Source organism: Mustela putorius, unplaced genomic scaffold (genome assembly GCF_011764305.1).
Source record: "Mustela putorius furo isolate JIRA1106 unplaced genomic scaffold, ASM1176430v1.1 tig00000842_pilon_pilon_pilon, whole genome shotgun sequence".
Lineage (NCBI taxonomy): Eukaryota > Metazoa > Chordata > Mammalia > Carnivora > Mustelidae > Mustela > Mustela putorius.
This window is the reverse complement of record NW_025421493.1, coordinates 2253691-2276026: the sequence shown is the minus strand read 5'-3', so window position 1 is coordinate 2276026 and position 22336 is coordinate 2253691. Positions and strand designations below refer to the sequence as shown.

The 22336-nt window shown below is 41.2% G+C and overlaps 1 protein-coding gene across 1 annotated transcript in view; it reads left to right on the top strand.

Moving 5' to 3' along the window:
• The first annotated feature begins 3133 nt into the window (after window positions 1-3133).
• Window positions 3134-22336, top strand: part of NOX1 (NADPH oxidase 1) — a 31189-nt gene continuing 11986 nt past the window's right edge. The window contains exons 1-8 of the mRNA XM_045085298.1: window positions 3134-3190; window positions 7970-8124; window positions 13719-13814; window positions 18713-18814; window positions 19055-19139; window positions 19785-19936; window positions 20041-20222; window positions 20315-20447. Of these exons, the coding sequence (XP_044941233.1) occupies window positions 8080-8124; window positions 13719-13814; window positions 18713-18814; window positions 19055-19139; window positions 19785-19936; window positions 20041-20222; window positions 20315-20447 (795 nt within the window). The 5' untranslated portion in view covers window positions 3134-3190; window positions 7970-8079. The remainder of the gene's footprint in view (window positions 3191-7969; window positions 8125-13718; window positions 13815-18712; window positions 18815-19054; window positions 19140-19784; window positions 19937-20040; window positions 20223-20314; window positions 20448-22336) is intronic.

The following is a 22336-nucleotide window of genomic DNA, read 5'->3' as shown; positions in this document are numbered from 1 at the left end:
TACCAAATGTTGTGTTCCAGCCCTAGGGTTTAAGTTTGCTCTGTTCACATTCCATCCCAGAAGAGATGTGTATGCTCATCCTTACTACTCTAATAGATATCTAAGGCTTATAGGTGTCAAGAATGGAATGGTCGACGGGATGCCTCAGTGGCGTCAGTTAAGCGTCTGCCTTCAGCTCAGGTCATGATCTCTGGGTCCTGGGATCGAGCCCCACATTGGGCTCCCTGCTCAGTTAGGAGTCTGCCTCTCCCTCTGCCTCTGACCCCCACTCATGCTCTATCTCTCTCTCTCAAATAAATAAATCTTTAAAAAAAAGAACTGAAGAGTCCAGGATTTTTCTTTTTTATAGGCTAATAAGTGAGATGGCAGGTATCATGGATGCTGGCAAAGACCCAAGACTCCTGGGTCAGAGACATTAGACTTTATTACCCACAGCACAGCAAGTAGCACAAGCTTCTTGTGGGTTTGTGTGGGTTCCTCATGCCTCTCAAGTCATACAGGGGAGGTGTAAACAGGTTAGGGTAGGGCAGGCAGATGCTATGCATGGAATGGGTTTGCTTTGTGGCCAAGGAACACTCAGCTTGGGGGATTCGGTGCTTTATAGCAAGCAGAAGAAAGCTGACTTTTTAATCTGTGGGGAGATATTACCTCATCTCTCAAGGCTGCTTACTGCAAATAAAATTCTGAGAAATGGCTTGGGCAAAGAGCAGATTGGGACTTTGCATTCTTGCCATAACCAGCAAGATTTGTAGGAACATAAGAGATTCTTGGATGAGGAGCTCCAACAAGTGGTGTTTGTGGGTACTGTGGGGAGATATTCGCCTGGAAAAGTGGTTGGTTGATAGAGAAATCTTTTTTTTTTTTTTCAACTGAGGTATAATTGACATATAACAGATTCCTTTTAGGTGTACACATGATGATGATTTGATACTTGTATACATTGTGAAATGATGGCAGAGACTGGTAATGGTTGTACAATGTTGTGAATGTAATACATGCCACTAAGCTGTACATTTAAAAATGGTTAAAATGGTGAATTTTAGGTTAGGTGTATTTCGCCACTATTTAAAAAAATCTTACCGAGTTCCAGGCATTGCTTCCTCCCACAGAATGGTTGGCTGGTAAATCCCTGGGCAGAACGGAATCATGTTCCTACTCACATGCAGACTGGAATACCAGTGGGCACGGGTTTTGGGTACAGGTTTTGCCTTTTGCTATGGCTCTTAGTGCACTTGATTGGCTATAGGTGGGGGGACATCTTTCTAGGACTGAGCCCCAGAGCATTTGGGCTACTTTCCCTAACATACCCAGCAGTTCTCCTCCTTATCTGTTTTTTTTAAAGGTTTTATTTATTTATTTGAGAGAGAGAGAGAGCACACGAGAAGGGGGAGGGTCACAGGGAAAAGCAGATTCCCTACTGAGCAGGGAGCTTCATGTGGGGCTCAATCCCAGGACTCCGGGATCATGACCTGAGCCAAAGGCAGACACTTAACCAACTGAGTCACCCAGGTGCCCTCTCCCTGGGTTTCAAGATGCCTCCTTTCTATCCCATACTCAGTTCTATTTTTTTTTCCTTTTTTAAGATTTTATTTATTTATTTGAGAGATAGCTACAGAGATAGTAAGAGTGGGGAGGAGAGGGAGAAGCAGGCTCATGACCTGAGCTGAAGGCAGACACCCAACCGACTGAGCCACAGGTGCCCCCAGTTCTCTTTTCTTTACCAAGAAAACCAAGGTTTGTTTTCTGATAACCCATGGTGAAGAGCCTGTAACCAGAGTCCAACTTTTAACAATCAAAAATCCTTTTCCTGACAGCAAGAAAAGCTCAGTTTTCAAAACTTAGGTAATCTCATCTCGTGCTTTCTGGAAGGGAGGGCAAATTTTTGCATCCTGTTTTGGGAGAGTTCCCTTACCCCCAGAATGAGCTAAATGTTTCTAATACAACCAAGGAAAACTTTTTTTGGGGGGGGAAACTTTGTTTTAAGCAGTTACCTTTCCTTATTAAAAAGATCTATTATTTGTATCTTGCTTTGCTTCAAAATAGTTCTCATTTCCCCCATAGCACAGGTTATGTTAATAATAGGAACTATAGACTCTCAACCTTGAGCCCTGAAAACTTGAGGCTTAGGCTGACTAGGAAGTTCAGGGCCACTGAATACAGTCACAGAAAAGTCATTTCTTGCCATCTGCCTTAGTTTCCCTCTGCTGCTGAAACAAAGTACTACAAACTTGGTGGCTTACCATGTTGGATATTAGAAATCTGCAGTGGGTCTCACTAAGCAAAAAGCAAGGTATTGTCAGGGTTGCATTCCTTTCTGTAGGCTCTGGGGGAGAACCCATGTCCTTCCTTTTCCAGCTTCTAGAGGCTGCCCACGATCCTTGGCTCTTGGCCCCTTCCATCCATCTTCCAAGCCATCAACAGAGGCTCATGTTCTTATATTATGTAACTCTGACCCATTCTTCCTCCTTCCACTTCTAAGGGTCCTTGAGATCACATCAGGCTCATCTGCATAATCTAGAATAATCTCCCTGTTTTAAGGTGACCTGATTAGCATCCTTAATTCTACCTGCAACCTTCATTCCCCTTTGCTATATAAGGTGACATATTCACAGGTTCCAGGGATCAGGATGTGGACGTCTTTGGGGGGCCATTTATACTGCCTACCATATACCATCCCTTGACAACTATTTTTTGAGCACCTATGAATAGAAAGCTTTCTTCTCTGCCTTAGGGGGCCATCTGGATGAGACAGGACTCATTCAGAGCAAGGTAAAAATCACAATAGAAGGTTTCAGCAGCTGCAGGAAGTTAAGAGGAACTCCTATGAAAATTAGAAGAAGGTGTGGTGTGATTGTTGATGTGGTCAGAGAAGGCTTCCTGCACTAGGCAGAACTTGTTCAGTCAGTCTTAAAGGAAGTTTGACTGTGGTCCCAACAATACTGAAACACTGAACTGAGTTTAAGGAGTTGAACAGGTTTTTAAAATTTTTTTTAAGATTTTATTTGTTTATTCGACAGAGAGAGAGACGGCAAGAGAGGGAACACAAGCAGGGGGAGCGCGAGAAGGAGAAGCAGGCTTCCCTCTGAGCAGGGAGCTGGACACCGCACTGGATTCCAGAACCCTGGGATCATGACCTGAGCCGAAGGCAAACACTTAACGACTGAGCCACCCAGGCGCCCCAGTTGAACAGGTCTTACGTACTATTTAATTAAATGAAGAGGCCATTAGACTGAGAAGGCTGTAACGCTTTGGTGGCCTATATGAACAAACTCAAACCTCTGCCTATAAATGCCTCAAGGTTAAGAAATAGAAACCTGAGGACAACCAATCACAAATAGCCAACTAGGCTTTAAACTATAGTCCATCCAATAATTTCCTTTCTTTGCTTCTGTACCTTCTCTATGGGAGTTATTCCCCTAGCTCCTGCCAGAGGAGGGCTCCTAACCACTTCTGGTTTGGTACTGCCTGATGAGAATTGATCTTTGCTCACATAAATTGTCAATATTTTTAACATGCCTCAGTTTATCTTTTAACAACACAGTTTTGAGGTCAGCTTTCCAATGCAATAGTTGTAAAATGAACGTAGTCTCTGCAATTTAACATGATGTCTCTGTAACACTTATCCGCTTAAAAGGCACTGTCAGAAGCTCATTTGATGCTTACCACAGTCCCAATGAGGGATGAAGGGAGGGCAGGGAAGCACATGAACCTTGCCATCACTGAGTCCCCAAGCCCCTTTCCAGGTCTAGGTCTGTTCCCTGTGTTCCTTCTTCCTTGGAGCCACAGGGACACCCCTGTTTTCTCTCCTTTTGGTAGCAGTCTCTCTAAGCCTAAATGCAGAATGAGACACAGTCTCTCTACCTCCCCCACTTCCTTGCTGCATGTGAAGCCAAGCATACAGGCTCATTTAATTTTTTTAAAGATTCTATTTATTTATTAGAGAGAGAGACCTCGGAAGAGGGATCACAAGCAGGGGGAGGGGGAAAAGGAGAAGCAGACTCCGACTGAGTAGGGAGTCCAATGTGGAGCTCCATCCCAGGACCCGACCTGAGCCGCAGGCAGATGCTTAACCAATTGAGCCAACCAGGTGCCCCCAGGCTCATTTTATTTTAAGATTTATCTGCTAACCACTCTGGAGAAACAAGAGATAAAGCTAATAGACACACGGGAGTGGCAAATGTTCCATAATCTTACAAAGTTTATATAATGTTGGCTTCTAATGATTTCTGCTTTCTTTTCCAGTGGTAAAAGAAAATACCATTAGGTTCAGGCCCTCTGCTTCTATTTTCTTAGGGATCATCATCATCACAGCAGCAAGCAACTATAGAGTGCCTTGTTCTAATTGCTTTACATATTTTAACTCATTTAATTCTTACACCAACCCATTTTATGGATAAATCAAATGAGGCAGACTTTAAATCCCGGTAGACTGGCTCTGAAATCTGTGTTTCTAACAACTATACCATGCTGGTGCATCACTGCCTCTTCCCTAACATCACCTCACCTTCTGCCTATTAATATAAGACTACTACTTGGACACTTTTGCTATGAAGAACCAACACACTAAGTTACAGAGGAAGGAACTGAGGCTGAGAAAAGTAAGGCTTTTCCAAGGCAACATTGTTGGTGAGTAGGAGCTGGTAGTTAAATCCAGCTTCATCACACCATATTGTCTTTAATAGAGGCCACTTTGTGAGGTCTGGTTCTGATCCATCATAGGGAAAAGAATTTAGGAGAATAATAAATAAAAACAATTTATTTCAAACAATAACATGTTATCAGTATGGGATGTTTTATTTTTAGACACTGTGATCAGGCCAGATTAATACCTTTAGAGGCTCTAAGTTCTAAAAAAGAGAAGGCTGTCTTCCCCAAACCATCCTCTGTGGATTTAAATGAGAAACAGTTAATAACAATTATAGTTATAAATGGTAAAATAAATATAAATATCTTTTTTTTCATCGTAACCATTTAAATTTTTCTTTTTGGAAACCAACAATCAAATTCTTTTTTTAAAAGATATTAATATTTTTAAGTCCTCTCTACAACCAACCTAATGATAATTATTAATGGTAATATGGCACCATATTATGGTAATATTACCACCTGAGCCAGCCAGGTATCCCTCCCCTCAACAATCAAAGTCTTAAAAGAATTCTCAAAAGCATTTTTCTGGATGTCCAAGGTACATGTTTCAACTGTTAAGCAATTCAATACTGACTGTTACTGTTATGTATTAATTACTGGAAAGACTGTATAAAAGTTACAATTGTAAAAGTAAGTTTGGAACATACAGTGACAGAGGCAAGGGATCAGGGAAGAAGATGGAGCAATCAAGTCAGGGAGGGGCTCTGTTTGCAATTTACAAACATCTACCTACCATGGGTGGGATCAACTGTCTACAGGAAGTCTTTCCAAAAGACTGCAGCCTATAGTGTAACCGCGGATAAGTTACTGATGACACTTAAGTACTCCTTAGAGGTTTCCAGGAAGCAGCCAACATCAAACTTGAAAATCTATAAACCTGGGAAATGCAAACATTAAGACAGTCTGGTAAAAGAGAAGGGAGATGAGGTATTATAAGGTCTACAGCCAGAAAAAGGAAAGCAATTCTTAGGTAATTCACCAAAAAAAGGAGGTTGACAGTAAGAATCTTTTTAGTGTGTCCAGGATTGCCCAAGAAAGAGGAGCCTCAGATTCAGGGCATGAATATTTTATTTGGATTAATATAGTCTGATTCTGAAAGAGCCCAACTGATCCTGCTGTTGTGGTTTAATAATATTCCATTAAGATCATCAGACTCTCTTTGCCCAGATTTTATGCCTGCCAATTTATTAAATGACTTCTTAATACTCTTATATTGGGAATAGGGGCCCCTCACCACAGACACAAGGCTCCATTCAGTGTTTTATGTATAATCGTTTAGATAATACATCAATTGTCACCTAGATTATAAATCATTCTCTTATGAATCACAGGATCTCAACATTGGAGGATACTTCAAAGACATTTAATTAACCACCCATCTGGTGCTGAAATTCCCCCTATAAAATAGTTGGCAAGGAGTCATTCATTCTTCCTTAAGCATCTCAAATAACAGGAAACTCATTACCTCTTCACTTCTCTGAACACCTTTGTTAGAAAATTCTGCTTTATATTGAACAAAAATGTGTTACTACCTTAGAGCCCTCAGTCTTAGGTTGACCTCTTGGGACCACATATAAGACAAACTAAATCTCAGTAAAAATAAAAATAAAAATAACCCCCCCCCAAAAAAAAAACCCCAACACCCAAACGTTGATAAGCTCATGCTCTGGACAAACCTCTTTTCCAAGCCAAATTCCCTAAATCCTTTAACGCCTCTTAATATAAAATGGTTTCAAATCATTACATCATTCTGGTTACCCTCCCAAGGACAGGTTTTCATTTCTCTTTTAAGGTGTAGACTTGGGCATGGTCAAGTGCTTTTGTAAAATTTGCAAAATCAAGATATTTTTATCACACATGGTTAAGATGATGGTCACTTTCTGTTCCTTCTTCCCCTCTGCCATAGTTCCCCTCATATCGAGCCACACTGGAGAGGCCATGAGCATTTCTGGGTAAAGCTAAGGGGAAGTTGTGTTGGTGGTATATTTAGTTTGGTTTGGAGAATATATATCATGTGGTATATATATATAGACTGATTGCTAGCTATCTTAGTGTAGGAATGGCTTCCAGGAATACCCTTAAGACCTACTGTGCTAATTTCATGGAGCATTATGACACTAAGTTGCAGGTGTGTTAGAAAGCTAATGAAAGTGTTATTTTTAAAATCTTTTTATTTTTTAAAGATTTTATTTATTTATTCGACAGAGAGAAAGAGAAAAGGCAGTTGGGGGGACAGAAGGAGAGGGAGAAGCAGACCCCCAGCTGATAGCAGTTACATCTGATGTGGGAGGGAATTGTAATCAAGGAGGGTCGCACAGAGGGTTTTAAGAAATAAATATTTTATTTTTTTAAACCTGGGTAGTGAGTACATACATAGTCATTCCTTAAAATTATTCTTTAAAGTATATATAAATGTTTTATGCTGCTTTTATATATGATATATTTCACCATTTTAGAAAAGGAAAAAAAAACTGCCCAGAACTGAACACACAATTCTAGTTAATCCATACTAGAAAACTATCACCTCTCTCATTTTGAGTATTCCGTCTGTTTTTAAAAAAAATGTATGTATTTATTTTGAGGGGGGGGGAGAGAGCACGCCCATGGGCATGCAGGCACAGGGGGAGGGGCAGAGGGAGAGAGAATCCTCAAGCAGACTCCCTGCTGAGTGTGGAGCCTGAAGCAGGCTAGATCCCAGAACCCTGAGATCACCATCTGAGCCGAAATAAAGAGTTGGACACTTGCCTGATTGAGCCACCCAGGTGCTCCTCTGTCTCTGTTTCTTTTGAACTGAGGTGTGCCTTTATATCTTTGAAATTTTCTCTTATTTATTTAGCCATTTTCCCCCTTGTCCTCCCAGTCAGTCAAGCTCTCCCCAGATCCAGATCATCCTTCAGGAGAATGTATATAGCAGCATTTCTGAGCTAGCCCGGCTGAGATCCAAATTGCAGTGGGCAGCTGTGGCAGCTGTTCTGAAAGCCCACCTTAAAGCTTAACGAGCTTGCTTCCTGCCCTGTTTCTCCTGAGGCCATCTGCTTATAGCCCCAGCCTTTAGTGAGAAACCTTTGCAAATAGCTTATCAAGGCAAGCAATGCCTCACATTAGGTCATATTGATAAGACAAAGAGAGAATATTCTCACTCAAGAAGATTGCTATTTCCTGAAGGGATAAAACCCCACCAGGGAAAACCCCTACAGTTGTCATAGGTAGGGCTGGTCTCCTCAAGCTGATAACAGAGTTCCATCCAGAGGAGGAAGGCAAAATGCACTTATTTCACTCCTTCAAGCTTTCTGGGTAATTGTTTATCTTTCATTTCTTAAAGACTTACATACTCTGAGCTAGACAGAGGTCCCAACCCTGAAGAACTTCACCAGAATCCAGGTTGCTGAATTTTCCCTGCTGCTTAGAGAGACTCCAAACCAGCTCTTGACAATGGGCAACTGGGTGGTTAACCATTGGTTCTCAGTTTTGTTTCTGGTAAGTAATGTTTCCTATCTATGAATTATTCTTAAGAGAGTAATTTGAGTAATTTGTAAACAGTAATTTGTTGATATTTCTTTTTTTAAAGACTTCATTTAGTTATTTGAGAGAGAGAGAGCACGAGTCGGGTGAAGGGCAGAGGGAGAAGCAGACTTCCTGGTGAGTGGGAAGCCAACGCAGGGCTCAATGCTGGGTATCCAGGATCCTGACCTGAGCTGAAGGCAGATGCTTAACCAACTGAGCCAGCCAAACGCGCCTGTTTGTTAATATTTCTAAAGTTATTTGAAATGGAAATATTCTATGCCAATATGGGGCCCATTGAGGCCAGTTATCCATTAAAAGCCCAACTCTGAGAGTACACATGTTTTATAAAATCTTGTGTATATGATGTATTTCACCATTTTAGAAAAGGGAAAAAAAATCCAACTCCAGAAATTGGTTGGTAAAGAGACAAATGATATAAACCTCAAGTATTTGGAATCTCAGTGTTTTCATTTTCCATCTTTTTTCTCCTCCATGTCACTTCTAACTACTGCCATGTAGCCTTTGTTTCTCTTCATCCTTTCTGTACTACCAACAGCAAGATTTCATAAAATCATTGAATGTTTGAGATAGAAATATTCTTGGTCATAATGGCCCAGTGCTCTCCATTTTAGAAATGGACTGTAAGCTACATATGTAGTTAAAAATTTTCCTAGTACTTAGGTTGAAAAAGGTAAGAAGAAGTAGGTGATATTAATGTCCAGTAGTTTATTTAGTCTAACCCAATATATCAAAAATGTTATCCATTTGGGGTGCCTGGGTGGCTCAGTTGGTTAAGCATCTGCCTTCAGCTCAGGTCAGGATCCCAGGGTCCTGGGATCGCGTCCAGTGTCGGGATCCCTGTTCAGAGGGGATCTTTCTTCTCCTTCTGGCTCATTCTCCCTCTGCTTGTGCTCTTTCTCTCTTGACAAATGAATAGATTAGAAATCTTTTAAAAATGTTATCCTTTCAACATGTAATCAATATTGAAAATATTAACAAGATGGGGGTGGGCAGTGCTCTTTTCCTAAAACTAAAATGTCTTACATGCTTGGGTTACGAATTTTGCAGTAATTCACAGCATATTTGGGTGTGCTGTGGTTTACTTTTCTACCACATTTGTAATTTTATTTATTCCATCTCCTTTGTGTGAATTCATGTATTATACCAAAATACAAGGGAAATGGGACTATTTGAAATGTCATATGGGAAATCTTTTAACAAATATATAAATGAAATACAAAATATTTGTCCTCATCTTCTCCCCCAGAGCAATGGCAAGACATTTTGTTAGATATTTGTTTTCAATAATTAAAAAATGTATAGCTTCTCATAAATATTATTTTCTTAACCATGATACTATAACTTTCCTAGTTTTATCTTTAAATACCGAAATGTCCTGAACTTTTATAGATGTTTTTAATTTGTTTTAAGTAATTTTCATCTTTTTTTAATGTTCAGTTAGCCAACATATAGTAAATTATGCTTGACACATAATTTCCAATAAACTTTCTACTCAAAAAAATATTTAAAAAAAGACAAAAGAAAATAATAATGAGATCATTTAATGTATTTTATTTTTCCTAAGTTTTCGAAACCTGATATGTATTTTGCACTTACAGTGTATCTGCATTAGGACTAGCCACATTTCCAGTGATCACATGTGGGTAGTGGCTATGGCATTGCCTAGTGCAGCTATAAAGCAGCTCCTTTATTTTTCACAAGGAAAGTAAGACCCATATGTCACACTGTGAATGGATTGCAGAACGATCACTCAAACCCACCTTCCCAGTGTTCAGGCCAGAAATTCTTTACCCTGCATGCCACATATGCACAACCTCCTTCTCCTTACACACTCACACACACACACACACACACACACACACCTCTCCCCACTCTTTCTTCCATTTCTGAGCCACCCCCGAGCTTGAAACTCCCTTTGGCCTTTCTCATTTTCCTAGATCTTCGTGTCATCCCCTTCTGGGGTAATCTCTTTTCTTCCATCTTTTTCCTTTGGGTCCCCTATGATGGCCCAGGTGCTTGAGGGAAAAAAGGTGTGAAGAGCAATCATATTCCCCTGGAAGGTTGGTTGTTTTGCATTCAACAAAAGGCCCAGTGCTTATTTTGGCAGGTTACCCTATGCTTTATATTTTCAACACTCGATCCTGTATATTTAATTCCGTTTGCACTAGTTGAAGAGACAGGGAACCTGGTAATGAGTTTCATTTCTGGTGTTAATTGAGGGATTTTGATCAAATTATTTATTCTCTCTAGACTTTGGGTCATCTGTGTGTGTGCGTGCGATAAATTAAATAACTAGATTAGATACAAATATAAGTTTGCTTCTAGTTCTAAAATCCTCTGCATTTTGTATCTCTCAGTTTTTGCTCGGAGAGTTCATCACCCATTATAGTGACTCACATTTAACTATGTAGCTTTGAATTTCCACCCCCTACTGATCTTGCTGGCAGGCTCAGACTTCCTGCTATCTCTGACATATACACTTATGCATTATTTTTTAGAGATTTTATTTATTTATTTGAGAGAGAGAGAGAGAGCAAGAGTGAGAGCGAGAAAGCATGATCAGGGGAGGTGAAGGGGCAGAGGGAGAGGGAGAAGCAGACTTTCCACTAAGTGGAGAGCCCAACTTGGGGCTCAATCCCAGGAACCTGGAATCATGACCTGAGCCAAAGGCAGATGCTCAACCAGCTGAGCCACCCAGATGCCCCGCACTATTTAAAAAAAATTATTCATTTAATTTGAGAGAGAGGGAGCATTCAGGGGGGCAGGGCAGAGAGAGAGGGAGAGAAAGAGAGAGAGAGAGAGAGAGATTGATTGATTGATTGATTGATTCTAGCAGACTCCAAGCTGAGCAGGAAGCTGGTCTCGGGTTTGATCTCAAGACTCCAAGATCATGACCTGAGCTAAAACCAAGAGTCAAGCACTTAACAGACTGCATCACCTAGGCACCCCTGGCACTATTTTTTAAAATAAAAAAAATAAATTATTAAAAAACCATTCTTACCTCTACCCTTTTGGCCAAGTCTTCTACCTCACTTTCCACCCATAATGGAGGACATGATAGTGAAGGTGGGAAATAGAATGCCTTACTCCCAGATGTCACTGTATTCACCTTGCCTACAGTTGGTGATGGTCTGACACAGAGGCAAAGAACTCTCAGATCCTGAAATTGTTCTGCTCTCTCTGTCTTTGGAACTCTTGAGGTGTCTGTGGCTGTCACTGCTCTTTTTCTATTAGGATCAAGAATCTCTGAAAGACAGTACTGGAAATGGAGTCTGAGCAAAGGATGAAGGAAGAAATGGATTAGTGAAGACTGGTAATAACCTAGATCTGGAGTTAGCATTTATTGAGCTCCTACTATGCACCGACTGTTGTATTAATCACTCTGCATAATTATTTCATGTAAGACTCACAGCATTGCTCTGAGGGTAGATATCATTATTCTCTTCACTTTATGGAATACACTAAGATTTAGAGAAGTTAAATAACGTATCTGTCTAAAATTACAGAGCTAGAAAGTGGTGAAGCTAGAATTTGAGCCCAAGGAGTTTGACTCCACTATCACTTTATTTTTTTAAGATTTCATTTATTTATTTATTTATTTATCTATTTATTTGAGGGAGAGAGAGAAAAAGCAGAGGATAAGGGCAAGCATCATGAGTGGGGGAGGGGGGTAGGGAAGTGGGAGAAGCAGTTTTCCTGCTGAGCAAGGAGCTCAATGTGGGACTGCATCCCAGGACTCCAGGATCTCCACCTGAGCCAAAGGCAGATGCCTAATGACTGAAACACCTGGCGCCCTCCAATATCACTTTAAATCACTATGCTTATGCTGATGGAGGTGTGTGAGTGAGTGGTCCAGATCTAGGGAATCTGAACAAGTTATGCCCTAAGCTAAAGGCTCTCTACTTGTCAGACTGAGATGGTTCTGATCCATCCTGGGGCCAACAATATATATTAAGGGCCTCCCAGTGCCCTAGAGTTCTGCTTAGTTACAAAGTAGCACTTCAAATCTTGGTCCAGAGCTGCCTTGGTTGGTCTCCAAGGCAATGGGGCAGTGGGTTCCAAATTCCCCTTTGCCAGTGCAGCGACAGAGCCTGGAATAGACAAAAGCAGTCTTAGGAGCTCAGATGAGTCCAGAGCAATGATAGGTTAATTTGAAGAGACTCACAATCTAAAAACAGGAAAATGTGTGTCAGGGAGTAATTAGAGAGGCAGGCCCATCAGGAATCATTTTGTCCTTCCATATTGGTATTGTTATAGATGTTAAATTTATTCTTTGTTTCTTTAAAAATCCATTTATTCACTTATTGCCATCTTTTAGTTACAATGGTTGGAATGCTTCCAGTCCAGAAGTTGGCAAATGTTTTCTGCAAAGGGCCAGGTAGAATGTATTTTAGGCTTTGCTAGGCCCTATGGTCTCTTTCGCAGCTACTCACTGCTTCCACTGAATGATGAAAGCAGCTATAAACAATATAAGAGTAGGGGCGCCTGGGTGGCTCAGTGGGTTAAGCCGCTGCCTTCGGCTCAGGTCATGATCTCGGGGTCCTGGGATCGAGTCCCGCATCGGGCTCCCTGCTCGGCGGGGAGCCTGCTTCCTCCTTCTCTCTGCCTGCCTCTCTGCCTACTTGTAATCTCTCTCTGTCAAATAAATAAATAAATCTAAAAAAAAAAAAAAAAAAAAAAAAAAAAAAAACAATATAAGAGTAAGTAGGTGTTGCTAGGTTCCAGTACCACTTTATTTATGGACACTGAAATTAGAATTTCATGTAATTGTCACATCATGAAATGTTATTCTTCTTTTGATTTTTCCAACCATTTAAATGTGGGGAAACAGGGACACCTGGGTGGCTTAGTTGGTTAGACGTCTGCCTTCAGCTTGGGTCATGATCCTGGGGTCCTGAGATCAAGCCCCGCATTGGGCTCCCTGCTTGGTGGGGAGCCTGCTTCTCCCTCTCCCTCTTCCTGCTGCTCCCCCTGCTTGTGCACTCGTGCTCTCTCTCTCTCTCTCTCTAAGAAATAAATAAAATATTTAAAAAATAAATATGTGAAAACAAACAAAAAAAGTAAAAACCATTCTTAATTTGCAGGCTGTACAAGATAAATGGTGAGCTAGATTTGGCCCATGGGCCTTGGTTTGCTGATCCTGGTCATTAGCATCTGACAAATGCATATCTTGAAGTGCTAACTCTCTCTGAAAGTAAGCTGGATACTAGAGGGATTGTATTCATTTATAATGAAAAGAGATATGGGCACCTGGGTGGCTCAGTGGGTTAAGCCGCTGCCTTCGGCTCGGGTAATGATCTCGGGTCCTGGGATCGAGTCCCACGTCGGGCTCTCTGCTCGGCAGGGAGCCTGCTTCCTCCTTTCTCTCTCTCTGCCTGCCTCTCTGCCTACTTGTGATCTCTCTGTCAAATAAATAAATAAAAAATCTTAAAAAAAAGAGATAAACATAAAAGAGCCAAAATGGTGACACTATTTTCTATCCCTTATCTATTCCTTCCCATATCCAAATTTTACTTGGTTCTTTGCTTGTTTTTTTCTTCCTCCAGGCTACTTGGTTGGGGCTGAATATTTTCCTCTTTGTGCATGCCTTCCAGTCATACGAAAAAGCCGATAAGTACTACTATACAAGAGAAATCTTGGGGGTGAGTATCACACTTTTGATATGGAGAATCTCTAGGGATTTTTTTGTTTGTTTGTTTTTATTTTTGTTTTGTTTTTTTCTTTTCTTTTTTTTTCTTTCTTTTCTTTTTTTTTTTTTTTTTTTGTTATTTGTCACCTTGGCTCCTTTGAGACCCAAATGCCCCAATTTCCGCTAGGGTTAGGGCACCCAGAAAAAAAAAATACAGGATACCCAGAGAGAGAGCATGATCTGGGTGAAGAGCAGAGGAAGAGGGAGCCCGAGGGGGTGTGGGGAGGTTGGATCCCGGGACTTCAGGATCATGACCTGACCTGAAGGCAGGTGCTTAAACGACTGAGCCACCTAGGTGCCCCCCTCTCCCAGTTAAATTTGAATTCCAGAAAAATAAATCATTTTTTGGTATAACTATATTTTGAGTATTGCTTGGGACATAGGTATGCTAAAAAAAATTACTCACTTTTTAAAATCTGAAGTTCAGATTTAGCTGGGCATCTGGTACTTTTGTTCACTAAATCTGACAGCTCTATGTAAGGCACACTCCCCAGACCTCATGATAAAAACACACAGTAAAGAAAACTATTAAGCAGTCATTTAAAAATGACTCAAGTACTACCATGGGGTATGAGGGGAAAGCTGAGTAGACCTCCTGCCCCTGCCCCTACTTCATTCAAAGCAGCCTTTACCTGCCTTTTTTTTTTTAAGATTTGTTTTTTTTTTTAAAGATTTTATTTATTTATTTGACAGAGAGAAATCACAAGTAGATGGAGAGGCAGGCAGAGAGAGAGAGAGAAGGAAGCAGACTCTCTGCTGAGCAGAGAGCCCGATGCGGGACTCGATCCCAGGACTCTGAGATCATGACCTGAGCTGAAGGCAGCGGCTTAACCCACTGAGCCACCCAGGCGCCCTTAAGATTTGTTTATTCATTTTTATGTGTGTGTGTGAGAGAGAGAGAGCACACACCACATGAGTGGGAGGAAAGGGATGGGAGAAGTAGGCTCCCCACTGAGCAGGGAGCCCCACTTGGGACTCGATCCCAGGATCCCAGGATCACAACCTGAGCCAAAGGCAGAGGCTTCACCAACTGAACCACCCAGGCGCCCCTCAGCCTTTATTTGTCTTATGGACTCCTGCTTATGATTTCCAGAAAGAGTTTGGTTTAAAACAAGTAAATAAACAGCTTGAAAGCCACTGCTGTGGACTGATCTCATGGAAAAACACCTCTCCATTTAAAAAGACGGATACATAGGGCATCTGTGGGGTGAGTAGCATGGCAGAACTCAAGACCTGAAGAAAGGCAGGGGTCGGGTGAGAATAACAGGATGGAGAAGGCTGTGGAAGTGGTAGGTGAGGACTAGAAGAGGGAGGGTGTGGAGTGGATAGGGCACGTCGATGTGGAGGTGACCAGAGAGAAGCATGGAGGTGAGACTGATTGTCTCATAGGCTTATCAGTCTTAGAAAAGCAAATTTGACTGCTAACTCTAGTGAGTTTTTCAGTAGCAGGTAAGGGATTTGGTTAAATCACTTTCATCTTGATTAGATCATTGGCTTTCCACAAAGACCTGTCCAAGGTACATGTTTAAAGAGTTTGTCCTAAAAAATACTTCTTTTCTCTCTATGATCAAAGGATCCATGTTGCGATCACAACCAATTTGAATGTTCTGTTCATGGCTTATTTCACCCTGCTGTTTTCTATTTTAAATGTTGTTCCTTGATCCTTCCTTGGAAACCACAACTCTAAAGGAAGTGTTAATTTATTTTAAAAATAGCTTTTTAGTAAGAGAGTGATGCAATAGATGTGACTAGTTATTAAGAGCTTAATTAGCTTATGACCAAAAAGTCTGCAGCAGAAAAATGAATCATGCTGATATCCTGTGGACATTTCATTCACTTCACTTATTAAAATCTTCTCTATTAAAAACATTTAATTATAAATAATGCTACTTTCTGTGACAGCAAATGGTACAGAAATGTGTAAGTAAAAATGTGAAAATTGCCCTCCCATTCCATTCCCCAGAGATAACCACTGTTAATAGTTTCTGTGTGTGTCTATACAGATACACTGATGTAAGTTCACAGATGCATCAGACACACAAGTTTTATTTTTGAGGTGGGTATTATCCTTATTCACTTTTTAATTTCCTGCCTAGAGTGAAATTTGCCTTTTTTTTTGGGTGTATGTACCATTCTATGAATTTAGAAAAACACATACACTATAGCAAAGAGATCTTTTTGTTTGTTTGTTTTTTTGGTGTGTTTGAGGGTTTTTTGTTTTGTTTTCACCAAGAAAGGGATTGTATTGTTGATATTGGCTGGAAATTGCTTCTTTTTTTTAGAATTTTTTATTTTTTATAAACATATATTTTTATCCCCAGGGGTACAGGTCTGTGTATCACCAGGTTTACACACTTCACAGCACTCACCAAAGCACACACCCTCCCCAGTGTCCATAATCCCACCCCCTTCTCCCCAACCCCCTCCCCCCTGGAAATTGCTTCTTATACTTAATGTAGTTCAGATAGCTTTCCATGTGGGTATGTATCTAGTGGTATGCTGGAACTAGCTCCTACCAGCTTGCAATAGCCTCTGCGTACATCTCTTCCCAGCCCTGTATTCATGGTGTTCAGTTACAGCAAATTGGTATCTTGAAATCTGCCATGACAGGGGTATTGACATCACGTAAATTGGCAAAGGCTGGAAATCAAGATCTCCGCTCTTCCCTGGAAAACTGGTTCTTAAACATTTACCACTCCTACTCCCCTGCATATAGCTCTCATCCTTTGAAGGCCCTAACCATCCATGGCATTGATGTGCCATAATTTATTTAATCATTCTGTAGTTATTTCTTGAATTTGTGCTTTCTCTAGGAAAATCCAGAGAGTTATTTGATTCATTATGAAGCAGAGCAAATAGGTAACAGGAGAAGCAGTTTAAATTCATAGTCAGTAAGACATTAATGACAGCAGTAGCTGAACTGGAACATCAGGTGGTGTTGATATTGAGAAGTGCACATAAATCAGGATATTTTGGTGCACTGCAATGGGGAAAGAAGATTTCCTCTAAAAAGAATTCATCCCATACAGATAGCCCCTCCAGAATATGGAACTGTGAAAGTGTAGTCCTGTATTTTCCACTCACTTGCTGATTTTAGCTTTAAGAAACCTCTGTGTCTCAAGCAAGCTGCGCAAACCAATGTGGAAAGGCAGGATCTTTAAGATGAGCAGAGAAAATTTACTCAGAAACGGAACAGAATGTCTTGCTGAAAAACAGTCGGAGTGTGACTCAGCAGAGGGAGAAAACACAGGTCATATGGAAGAGCCAGAAATGGAAAATAGTAGGGCAGCTCCTGTTCACTGTGCTGCCGAATGTGGTAAGCCATTATGGACGTCAGGCAGATCTTGGCTTGGCTTGATGTCACCTTGCCCTGGGTTTAGGTGTCTCATGGAAAACGAGCTTTTGTGCTAAAAATATTAGAAAAATTTAGGGGGGAAAAGAGAGGAAAAAAAGAAGAAATCGTTCACTCTGACCCATATTCTTCCTTTTGGTGAGTCGCTGATTGGCACACGTGTAAGGCTGGCCGTTATGACATTGGTACAGTCTATAGCTTGCAGCCCCAAGTACAGGGAGCTGACTCAGAGACCAGTTGCACAGAGTCAAGGAGGGAAGTTGGACTTGACCACCATGGAGTTGAGCATATTCTGTCTAACTGATACCTAATCAAGCCTGTTTGGGGCCTAAGTACTTGGCTTGAAGCATGGCTTCCTTGTCTCTTTTTCTGGCAACTGATACTGCTGCAGCAGACTGATCTTGATGTATGCTGCGTGGCCACCCAAGGAAATCAGTTTGAAATTCTGTTTTCAGAAGCTCTCCTTTCTCAAATCTTGGCCTGAGTTTAAAATGTTTGCTCTGAGGGGTTCACTAGTTTTGCCTAAGCTGTATTCAATCATTAAAGGTGACTTAAATATAAATGGTTAAATTTTTTGTTGTTTACATGATGAGTACATGCTTATAATGGCAACATTAGAAAGTACAGAAAAGAGAAAAACTAGTCACCATCTGTAATTATACTTCTAAATATATAAGCTTTATTTAAAATGCAAATAAAAATATATACAATCTTCAAGATTGTTTTGCAAATGACAGTAAAATAATAATTGAGTGTATTTTTTCAAAGATTTTATTTATTTGACAGAGAGAGAGAGAGCACAAGTAGGCAGAGCAACAGGCAGATGGTGAGGGAGAAGCAGGCTCTCCGCTGAGCAGGGAGCCTGATGCAGGGCTCAATCCCAGGACCCTGGGATCATGATCCAAGCTGAAGGCAGCCGCTTAACTGACTGAGCCACCCGGGCACCCTAGTGTGTGTTTTTTTTTCAATATTTTATTTATTTATTTGAGAGAGAGATAATGAGAGAGAGCCTGAGCAGGGGTGAGGGGCAGAGGCAGAGGGAGAAGCAGACTCCCTGATGAGCAGGAAGCCCGATGACACAGGGGCTCCATCCCAGGACCCTGAGATCATGACCCAAACCAAAGGCAGAAGGCAGACGCTTAACCAACTGAGCCACCCAGGCACACCAATAATTGAGTGTATTAAGCAAAGATACTCATTACAAAGTATTACATCAATAGGATGTATATGTTAATGTGGAATTATTGAATCTTATTCTCTTTTGTATTGTTAGATGTATAGTCAAATATCTCCAAGCAACTTGTCATGAGAATTTCTCAATTTACTGTTAAGTTAAGCAAATGTTCTGTCATTTTGCAAACAGAGAGCCTAGACCTAGTGTGCTGGCTACTGAGAAAGGGGTGAAGAAGATGTTGCCCTTTTCCAGGTGGACTGGGCTGTTCTCACTTCCTAGATGACGGGATGAAGCAGCTGATGATCTCTTCTCTCCTCTGCTCTAGTCGGCGTTGGCCTGGGCTGCTCGCTGCCTGAATTTTAACAGCATGTTGATCCTGCTTCCTGTGTGTCGAAATCTGCTGTCCTTCCTGAGGGGCACCTGCTCAGTGAGTCCCAACCATTCCTAGGTCAACTTTCACATTAAAGACAAGAGACCCTGAACTCCTCAGTGGGGCAACCCAATACCTTCAATCTCCTAGGAAGGGAGACCAGGGGTCTCCTTTGGTAGCCAAGTGGGTAGGCAAGGGTGGGTGGGTATTGGTATGCTTTAAGACATGTTGGTTATGGGTTACTGAATTTTATAAACTGCTTGGAGACACCTGACCTTGATCACTTTCCATTTGTAGTTTTGCAGGCGTACCCTGAGAAAGCAATTGGGTCATAGCCTCACCTTCCACAAGCTGGTAGCATATATGATCTGCCTACTCACAGGTAACTGATGCAAACCACAAATCTGCAAGCTCGTGAGCATTCAGAGTATAGTTTCATTCATCTCCACATTTAGACATTCGGAAAGTATTTCTCAAACACCTGGCACTATTTACCAGGCACTGCTGTAGGCAGTCCATCTTTCCTTCCTTCCTTCCCTCCTTCCTCCACCCCTCCCTTCCTCTTTCTTTCTTTCCTTCCTTCTCTCTCTCTTCCTTCCTTCCTTTCTTCCTTTCTCTCTTTCTTTTGAGATTTTATTTATTTATTTGACAGAGAAAACAAGAGCACAAGCAGAGGGAGTAGTGGAGGGAGAAGCAGGCTCCCCACTGAGCAGTTTGATCAAGGAGCCTGATGCAGAGCTGGATCCTAGGACCCTGGGATCATGACCTTAGTGGAGGCAGACACTTAACAGAGTCACCCAGGTGCCCCTGTATGCCTATTTTCATGGAACTTATATTTGATTCTTTGGGGGAACAGAATGAGAATACAAAAGATCTTCGTTCTCACTGCAGTCAAGATTTATCTGGCACTTCCCATGGACTCAGCATTCTGCTAGACACTATCTATAGGATTCTCCTTTGCTAGTGGGGCATGCCTGCAGTGATGTTTCTGAGACAATTTTCAATTCATCGTCATCTTTCCATTTAGCCATTCACATCATTGCACACCTGTTCAACTTTGAACACTACAGCAGAAGCCGACAGGCCAGAGATGGGTCCCTTGCCTTTGTTCTCTCCACCCTATCTCATAAAAAGAAAGGGGAAGATTCTTGGCTAAATCCTCTCCAGTCTCCAAACATGGTGAGTTGACTTGATGGCAAAGCATCTGCGATCTGGTCACGCGTATGGAAGGGCATGGCATGATTGGCACCTGTTGTGTCAGGCTGAAATTTCTCCTTTTGTAGACAGTGGAGTATGTGACATTTACCAGCATTGCTGGTCTCACTGGTCTGATCATCACAGTAGCTCTGGTTCTCATGGTGACATCAGCTATGGAGTTTATCCGGAGGAGTTATTTTGAGGTCTTCTGGTACACACACCATATTTTTATCATCTATATAATTGGTTTAGGGATTCATGGCATTGGGTAAGGTCCTCCCTCAAACCCTCATTCTCATGCCCCAGCCCCTGGCCTTGCATAATTCTTTGCCCCAAACTGTCCTTCTTTTTCTGTCTCAGTGGACTTGTCCGGAGTCAAACAGAAGAGAGCCTGAATGAGAGTCATCCTCACAGGTGTGCAGAATCTTTCAAGCACTGGGATGATCAGGAGTCCCACTGCAAGCATCCCCAATTTGAAGGGCTCCCTGCTGAGGTAAGAGCCCCATAGGCAAGGGTAGACTCTTGCTGGAAGCTGTTTTTGTTGTGGTTATTATTACTCTTACTATTGTTACTGTTATTAGTTCAGCACTGTGCTGAGTCCTATGGAGGATATATTCACAAGGTTCCTACCATCAAGGGACTCCAGTATCACTGACAACAGCCTGGGGAATTACCATCAACAGGGGATCCTGAAGAGGAAGGACTAATGGTTATTGCATGTTGTGAGACCCTCTCCAAAATGATACATCACATTATTTTTTAAAAGATTTTATTTATTTGTTTGTCAGAGAGAGTGAGCGCAGGCAGACAGAGTGGCAGGCAGAGGCAGAGGGAGAAGCAGGCTCCCTGCTGAGCAAGGAGCCGGATGTGGGACTCGATCCCAGGATGCTGGGATCATGACTTGAGCTGAAGGCAGCTGCTTAACCAACTGAGCCACCCAGGCATGCTGATACCTCACATTATTAGTAGTGTTTACCACGGGACAGGTTTGCTGTGTAATATGGATTATCTCATTTATGCAAAACAATAATCGATGAGGTAGGTATTTTTTTGGTCTCCATTGTGAGACAATAGGACGAGGATTCAAGAAGATTCAACTGTCAAGTTCTCACAGTAAGTAACTAGTGGAATTGGAATTCAAGCCCAGGCTTTCCAGATTCCAAAGATTGTGCTCTTGACCACTGAAATCCAGTTTTCTTGGGGGAAGTGATACATGCATACGGTGAAATGATCACTGTAATGAGATTAATAAACACATCCATCACCTCACATAGTTTCTATTTTGTGCATGTGTGGTGAGAACGCTTAAGATCTACTCTTTCAACAAATTTCAAGTATGCTATAGAGTATTATCAACTGTAGTCACCATGCTTTACATTAGATTCCCAGAGCTTATTCATCTTATGACTGAAGTCACATTCCTTTTGACCAGCATTTTCCATCACTCTCCCACCTCCTGTCTCAGGCCCTGGTTACCTACCTTCCTAGTCTCTGTTTCTAGGAGTTCAACTTTTTAAAAAAAGCACTCTCAAAGTCAGCTTTCTTTGGTGATATAAGAACCTGCTTGGAAATTATTAAATAGTGGACAATCAAGAAATTGGTTTCCAGGGAACTCAAGGTATGCCTTGGGAAAATTATTGTGGATATCATGGTTTACCTTTGCATGCTCATAAAATATGTGAGATGGAGGAATAAATGGAAGGAAAAGGTTGATTTGTGGTGTCTCAAAGTGCTCTGAGGGTGATTAAAGTCTTTAAATCAGTTGTAGAATTAAGAGCAATATCTTGGTCTTCATCAAAAATGAGAATAATATCTTTTAAAAATCCCCTAAAGTTGGCATTTAAAATCAGTTGGGAAAAATATATATCATTCAACAATTTTTTTAGGACAATAGGTTATCCATCCAGGAAGAAAAGCTGAATCTTTATTTTACACTTTATACTAAAATATGAATCAAGAATGCATGGATCAAGGATTTAAATGTTAAAGAAAGGAAAGAAATTATAAAAGAATCCTAAGACCACCTGGGAATTTTTTTTTTTCTAATACTGGAGGATTGCAAAACGTGTTCCCTTAATAAGCTTTAAAAAGACCTTGAAGGGGTGCCTGAGTGGCTCAGTGGGTTAAGCCTCTGCCTTCGGCTTGGGTCATGATCTCAGGGTCCTGGGATTGATCCCCGCATCAGGCTCTCTGCTAGGCAGGGAGCCTGCTTTCCCCTCTCTCTCTGCCTGCCTCTCTGTCTACTTGTGATCTCTTGTCTGTCAAATAATTAAAATCATTAAAAAAATTAAAAAAGAAAGATCTTGAAGTCAGAAAATAAAATAGAATAAATTTAAATAAATATATATTAAAATGTATTATACGTAAATTTTAAGTTTTAAT